Below are 8,118 nucleotides of genomic sequence, written 5' to 3'. Positions count from 1 at the left end.
TTCAAGCTTCGTCTTGTGCTTTTTTTTTTTTTTTTTTTTTTTGAGATATATACAAGAGTTGTTATATTCTTGTACAGCCTAGTACTAAGTATATGGTGTTTGGCTAGATAAGAGTAAAACTGCTTGTAGATTAGTTTTTCAAAAAATGTTGACAAGTTAGGCAGGATTGATATAGGTCTGTAGTTGTTAACATCTGTGAGATCACCACATTTGTGTACAGGGGTAACTCGCTTTTTTTAGGATAACTGGAAAGGTTTGGAGTTCAAGTTCAAGTAGCTTTTCAAAAAATGTTGACAAGTTAGGCAGGATTGATATAGGTCTGTAGTTGTTAACATCTGTGAGATCACCACATTTGTGTACAGGGGTAACTCGCTTTTTTTAGGATAACTGGAAAGGTTTGGAGTTCAAGTGACCTGTTGAAGAGCATGAGAATTCTTTGGAGACAATTCCTAACCTATACTTCTTCTCAAGGTCATGTTTTTTATTAATGGGTTTAATATTCCCTTTGTAAGCAAGGGATTGTTAAGCCTTTTGGTTATGCTTACAAAAAAGTCACAGGACAGACATTATCAGCAGCAGTTATAAAATTGTCAATAGCAGTTTCATTGTGCAGCCTAAAACTTAACTCCCTTGACTCTAGAGGTATATATATTAGGTTTAGGTTAGTTTTTTTTAATTAAACCAGCCAGGATGAGTGAAGCCATGAAGGGCGTTTTTATTAATTAAAACACCCAAATGTTGGGTGCTTCAGGTGTTGTTCCTCTTGGATGATCTTGTACCTCTCTGTCTCACACCTGTAAGAATGAGTGATATGGTTAAGGGGGAAACAAAGTGCAGGCAAGGCAATGGAGGCCAGTAGTAATCTTAGGGCTAGGATAATTAGAAATTAGAGAAATTAAGTAAGAGAAATTAGCAAGAGAAATCAGGTAAAATTTATTATACTTAACTTTTGTATCATCAGTTTAGTAGTAAATCTTCATCTTCATCATCATCATCTTCACTGTCACAAAGCTCCAGGTAGGGCTCGGAAACATCAACATCCTCTTCCTGGTATCCAAATAAACGCTTTGCATCACTCAGCTTGTCAGAACACAACTTTTGCCCTTGCTTCAAAAGAGCCAAGATTCCACTCTTATTTTTGGTTGATAGGTGCTTCTCTTCAATAGTGTACTTGTTAGGATCCTGTAATATATAGACTATTTAATGGGGTTTAAGACATTTACAAATTTCCCTGAAAATACTAAAGAAATTAGAATAAATAAATAAAGTTTTCGGTAAAAGTTCAAATATATGTAAAACACACCAGTACAGTATATGAAAACCATGGAATTGTCTACCTGTCAAAGTTGTAAATAGCAAGACTTTACTCAAGTATAAAATTCTGCTGGATAAATGTTTATGAAGAACTGAATTGCAACACACATTTAGGCTGTTAGCTTACCTTGCTTAGATATGAAGGAAAAATTCCACATAACAACTCTTCAGTATGTTCGGTTAAAATCTCTCTCTTATTCTTGTAATATGCGAGATAATGCAGCATTTCTTGAACAGTGTGTTGTTGCTCTTCTCTGGATCTCTTCTGAAGCTCCACATCTTCTACTGCCTTCTTTTTTTGAGCAAGGGACACTAATAAAAGAGGAAAATTATATTTACTGCAAGTAAACTACAACTCAATTTAATGTAATTACAGTTTAGGTACTTGCATTATACATACTATACATAGTTTATTGTGCAGTATCAACCTGATAAAAACCTACGGATTATGATACTGCACCTATTTTACAAACAGTAGTGATGATATTTTACTTCAAAAATAAGTAAAGCTTATCCATTATGCATGCTAAATGTTAGTTATCTTGATAAGGCCGAATTGTAACCCCTGATAAAATGAGATGTAGTTACATACCATTTTGGCTATGATGAGGCAATAAATTGTGCCATGGCAGGATACCTTCTATTGCATCCTTTTCACTGAGAATTTCAGAGTTTTCACTATTGTAGATTTTTATGAAGCCTTGAAGCTTTTTCCTATCACACTCATTTCTGTGCCGGAGTGAAGAGCGCATTTTACTGGATGCTGCAAATAAAGTTTTTTGGCTGAAAGTTTTAAAGTTGTTAAAAAAATTTCCTCATCATTTACCTACATAGAAATTATAGACAAGAGCTAAATAGAAATTGCTTCAGAGTTAACAAAGAAATAGTAAGCCTACCTGCATCAGTGGCAATCAGATTTTTGCGATGCCTGATAGAGTCTGCAACTGCCTCGATAGAATATTTTATGTTCTTCGAGGTTGTTCCAGTGTTTAACTCTAACTCCTTACAAATCATTTGTAGGTCAGATCGCCATTCTTGAATCAATGACTTTTGAACATCAAGTTTGTCGATCTCATTTGAAACTGTTATTTCCGTCTCTCTGGCCTATTTGAAAATATAATAAATTTAATGAACAAATCACATTAACCGTGATGAGTGGTTCGAACCTATGGGCTTGGCATTCCCAGATGCTTGCTGTAGTTGAATGCGCCACAACATGGTCAAAAGAATTGCAACCTAGGGTACTAATGAACCCACAATTCAATTTTTGTTAATTATGCACCCCCATACCCATTCCATGGGCGGTTGTGCATGCAGTTTCCCATGTACTTGGTCTGTGTCCTCCAGTAGTTTTACCTCTGATGGCCCTTTCAATACACATAGAATTCATATTATTGTGATATATCAATACATGGAGAAAGACATTGAAATGGGGGCATCAAAGGCAGAACTACTGAATGACAGAGACCGAGTTCATGGGGGAATTGTGTGAAACCTGGTTTGGCTTCAGTGGAAGCCTTGGGATCCTTGTGGGTGCAGTAGTACTCCAAGTTGCAATTCATCTGACCATGTCGTGGCGTAGTGAACTAGAGCATGCATCTGAGAGCACTCAGTGCATGGGGTTCAAACCCTCATCACAGTTCCCGTGATATATCACGATACTGTGATTTCTCTGTGAACACATTTGATATATCTCGGAATCATACATTTAGGTTAATTAAATACTATATACTTTATACAAATTAACCTTATTGATATATTGAAAAAGTTCAAGCAGTTAATTCAAGGAAATGGTCGCTAATTACTACAAAGTGGTTGAGTATGGGGTGCACGTAAATGAAGACTCCCAAGAAGCAAATCAGAGATCAGCCCAAGCTTCATCTTGAGGCAAAGCTCAATGCCTTAAGCCATATTGATGCTCTGTCCACAGAGCATTCTCTCTCTCAAATCATAATAGTACACTAATGGTTCCCTACACCACCCCTCAGGTGCAGCTGCAGCAGGCTTGGGTGACATGATGACTATGGGGTGCACAATAAACTAACACTCACAGAATGAGTATGGGCTGCACAATAAGCTACCTCTCACAAGATTAGTAATAAAGAAACATTAATTTTTTGGGTAGGGTGACTGAAACTCATCCTGGGGTAAAAATGTTTATTTAAATTTATTATAGTTAAATGAATTTAGTAAATTATTCCATATATTGTATTATAAGTGAATTGACACTAAACTATAAATGATACTAATAAGGTTTTAAAAATGAAAAACAGTAAAAATCCTTCATGTAAGATATGGAAGTTGAAAAGTAAATTAACTGTAAACTAAATTATAAACTGTAGACATAATATAAAGTATTATAAGTAAAATACCTATAAACTACCAAATAATAAGGTGTAAGGAACCATTTCTATTGTTTGTCCTTTTTTACCTGTTTCCTCAGGTATTTTAAAATTCCCATTCCGTTGTTACTACACTGTTTTCCTGGTGTAGTTCCCTGTGGTTCAAATTTTACTACTTGTACTTCTTGCTGTTTCTGAATGATTGCTAATGGTAGCCCTTGTTGCACCTGCGGAACTTTTTGTAAATGTTCCACCTGCGGAACTTTTTGTACTTGTTGAATTTCTTGCACCTGCGGTACTTTTTGGACTTTATGCACCTGCTGCACTTGTAGCTCGTCAGGATTTTTTTCCAAGGCATTATCGCTATCACCTTCTGATCCTAATGTAAGTTTATCTGCATCAAGCTTCCTTGTGCGTGCTGGAAAAAAAATAAAAATAAAAAATAAAAAATTTTGAAATGGAAGATCCTGTGTAACAAATTTAATCAGTTACTATGATCGAGCCGCAGAAATTTTACAGGAAAGATATGGTTGGGTTGACTGCATCTATCTGGACCTAAAAGAGGCATTCAACAGAATTCCACATAAGAGTTTGTTCTGGAAACTGGAACATATTGGAGGGGTGACAGGTAAGCTTCTAACATGGATTAAAAAATTTCAAACTGACAGAAAAATGAGGGCAGTAATCAGAGGCAATGTATTGGACTGGAGAAATGTCACGAGTGGAGTACCACAGGGTTTAGTTCTGGCATTCATGGATAAATAATAAATAAATTGTTCATGATTTTTTTAGACAAAAGCTAGAATATGCAGCAGTTGTATGGTGCCCATATCTTAAGAAGTACATGTACAAACTTGAAATGATACAAAGACGTCATGGGTGTCATAGGGGCCCCAGCACACTGGTTTGCTAAAGGGCCCTTAATGCTGTCGAGACCTTATGGGCCCTTGGACCCATTACGTTAAGACATAGTGCTGTATTGGGCCACACACTTTTTGCCATATACATCAATGACAGAGATGATTGAATTGAAATTATATATATATATATATATATATATATATATATATATGTCGTACCTAGTAGCCAGAACTCACTTCTCAGCCTACTATTCAAGGCCCGATTTGCCTAATAAGCCAAGTTTTCCTGAATTAATATATTTACTATAATTTTTTTCTTATGAAATGATAAAGCAACCCTTTTCTCTATGTATGAGGTCAATTTTTTTTATTGGAGTTAAAATTAACGTAGATATATGACCGAACCTAACCAACCCTACCTAACCTAACCTAACCTATATTTATAGGTAAGGTTAGGTTAGGTAGCCAAAAAAAGCTAGGTTAGGTTAGGTTAGGTAGGTTAGGTAGACGAAAAAACATTAATTCATGAAAACTTGGCTTATTAGGCAAATCGGGTCTTGAATAGTAGGCTGAGAAGTGCGTTCTGGCTATTAGGTACGACATATATATATATATATATATATATATATATATATATATATATATATATATATATATATATATATATATATATATATATATATATATATATATCTTTGATATCCCCAGAGTCAAAGTTATTCTGTGTAAATACACTATGCAAATAAAGGGACCTTGTCTATGGAACTCACTCGCTAACAAATTTAAAAACTGTCCAACTTCTGCCATTTTAAAAAATAAAACCAAAAAGTACCTAAATTTTTTCTTGATAGTTTCCTAACTAGTGTATTAAACTCGCACTGTATCTTATGAAATCCAATGCCAGAATATATGTGCCTAAACCATACAACTTTTCCATTGTAATCATTGCTATCACCTTATATCATGATTGTTATATTGAATGCATATCTTACTATATTATACCTTGAAATATTCCTCAAATTATGCTACAATTTATATGTTGATAACCCTCAAATTTTACTTTAATGTACATAGTAATCTTTGTGATACTTTCTTACAATGTACCAGCCAATTTTTTTCCATTTAAGCTTTAAATTGCCTATTTAAAATTATCTGTTAGATTAAGGACCTGCCCAAAACACTATGTGTGCTAGTGGCTTTACAAGAATGTAAAAACATCAATGCTATGTACTCTCATAATCCCAGTGTGCTAACTTGTATATAAATAAATAAACAAATAGTATGTAAGTACTGTACAGCATTATTCATGTTGATTCTATACCTTATCAAGCAAGTTCAGCATAAGAAGAATACAAATGAATACAACAGATGTAGACAAACTTCAATACCTGATTTTCAATCCTTCGTAGAACCCGGCTTGCTGTATTTCGTTCTAAAGCCTTCTAGCCTTTAAGTAGAAAACGGGCTTCCTCTTCTTTCTTCATTAATTCTCTACTGTTTCGGAAGTCACACTGGCAGAACTTGCAAACATTGCTTCGGACATGCACACATTGTTTGCAGTTTGTGCATCTCCTCAAGAATTTTCCCTGAAGACCTGAAGGAAATAGTTTCTAATAAAATACTTATATTCAAATGACCTATGCTGCAAAAATTATAAGTTAAATTGTTGTTAAAATGTACTACAGTAATTAAATATATTATTTAAATTATGAAATAATCTACATTAACACTAGTGAGAGCAATGTTAAAAATTTTAGGACTGCATCTGGAAATAACTTTAATTTTGGATGTGATTAACCATGCTGTAACTCGTATAACAAAACTGAGAGGAGTTGAATCCAACAGCCTGATTGACCAGGCTGTTAATTTCAAGCGAATACTATATTATTGGAAGAAAAACAAATTATATATATATATATATTATATATATATATATATTATATATATATATATATATATATATATATATATATATATATATATATAATCAATATTGTAACTTTTTTTGTGTAATGACGTTTTCAAATAAAGTTAGATAAATATACACACATACCAAAAGAATAAGGGTGGTAGGAGAAGAAAATATGAAAGTGTTCAGTGAGGATCCACAAGGTCTTCTCTGAGTACTCTTTATTTTCTTCTCCGAGGCTATGGGTCCCTACACTTGCACCAGAGGTGGTACCCCTCATATATATATATATATATATATATATATATATATATATATATATATATATATATATATATATATATATATATATATATATATATATGACAGTGTCAGATTCACCACCACCATCAAACACCACCAGCACCATACACCACCAGCATCATACACCAACAGCACCATACACCACCAGCATCATACACCACCAGCATCATACACCACCAGCATCATACACCATCAGCATCATACATCACCAGCATCATACACCATCAGCATAATACACCACCAGCATCATACACCATACACCACCAGCACCATACACCACCAGCACCATACACCACCAGCATCATACACCACCAGCACCATACACCACCAGCATCATACACCACCAGCACCATACACCACCAGCATCATACACCATCAGCATCATACACCATCAGCATCATACACCATCAGCATCATACACCATCAGCATCATACTCCACCAGAATCATACACCACCAGCATCATACACCACCAGCACCATACACCAGCATCATACACCATCAGCATCATACACCATCAGCATCATACACCATCAGCATCATACACCATCAGCATCATACTCCACCAGCACCATACACCACCAGCACCATACACCACCACCATGTCAAATGGACAGTGTTAACAAAATTATTCCCACATACTCCGTCACTATGTGATGGAGTACACATAGAACAGGGGACTGTAACAAATGTTCTAGCATAAAACTTTGTACAGTTTAGTAATTCCTTACCATTTGATGTACTAGGTAGATCCATGTTTGGTGAAGTTTTATAGCTGGAGCTGGAAGATCCTGTCGAGATGACTTCTTCAAAGAGAATAGCTTCAACACATTGTGTCTTGAGTCTTCCAGTACTTGGCCTACAGTTACCAGATCTGATTTACAGAAACTAGTGAACTATGGAGATAAGATTGTTAATAATATACTTTTTTTGAGATTCATATGACTTGCAGCTTAAAAACCAACCTTATTTTAAAATAGTACACTAAAGTACATAGCAAATTGCGAAATTCGTAGTTTTTTAACTACTTTAAAGCTAAATTCTCAAGCTTTGAAAATAAGCACAATTTGCTATTTTAAGCGGAATCTGGCAACTCTGATTTAGCATGTAAACATTGACTTGCATTCACAATGTAGTTATTTATTTTTCAACAATTTAAAACGAGTTATGAAAATACACACATTGGTACATTATTGCAAAGGCACTATACTATATATATATATATATATATATATATATATATATATATATATATATAAATTGTTGCAAGTCGAGCAACAAATATTTTACATTGAACAACAAATGAGATTGGAAAAGCAGTATTGCCAAAATAGACCCCAGACACACCCTGTGGGTAGTAATGGACCCCCATACCGACCCTATGAGGGGTA

The 8,118-nt window shown here is 34.7% G+C and overlaps 1 protein-coding gene and 1 long non-coding RNA gene across 2 annotated transcripts; both read right to left on the bottom strand.

The window, feature by feature from the left end:
• Positions 1 to 742: 742 nt before the first annotated feature.
• LOC138350137 (uncharacterized) lies at positions 743 to 1,615 on the bottom strand. The gene is made up of 2 exons (XM_069300453.1): positions 1,442 to 1,615; positions 743 to 1,182 (listed from the first exon to the last, which is right to left on the bottom strand). The coding sequence occupies exons 1-2, from the start codon at positions 1,538 to 1,540 to the stop codon at positions 958 to 960; spliced, it is 324 nt and encodes a 107-aa protein (XP_069156554.1). The 5' UTR covers positions 1,541 to 1,615; the 3' UTR covers positions 743 to 957.
• A 1,842-nt stretch (positions 1,616 to 3,457) lies between these two features.
• Positions 3,458 to 7,596, bottom strand: LOC138350136 (uncharacterized). Its single transcript, XR_011222009.1, has 3 exons — positions 7,459 to 7,596; positions 5,905 to 6,110; positions 3,458 to 4,074 (listed from the first exon to the last, which is right to left on the bottom strand). It is a non-coding gene; the product is annotated as an uncharacterized lncRNA (long non-coding RNA).
• Positions 7,597 to 8,118: the final 522 nt, after the last annotated feature.

Source organism: Procambarus clarkii, chromosome 44 (genome assembly GCF_040958095.1).
Source record: "Procambarus clarkii isolate CNS0578487 chromosome 44, FALCON_Pclarkii_2.0, whole genome shotgun sequence".
Lineage (NCBI taxonomy): Eukaryota > Metazoa > Arthropoda > Malacostraca > Decapoda > Cambaridae > Procambarus > Procambarus clarkii.
The sequence above is the reverse complement of the archived record's forward strand: the minus strand, read 5'-3'. Positions and strand labels throughout refer to the sequence as shown.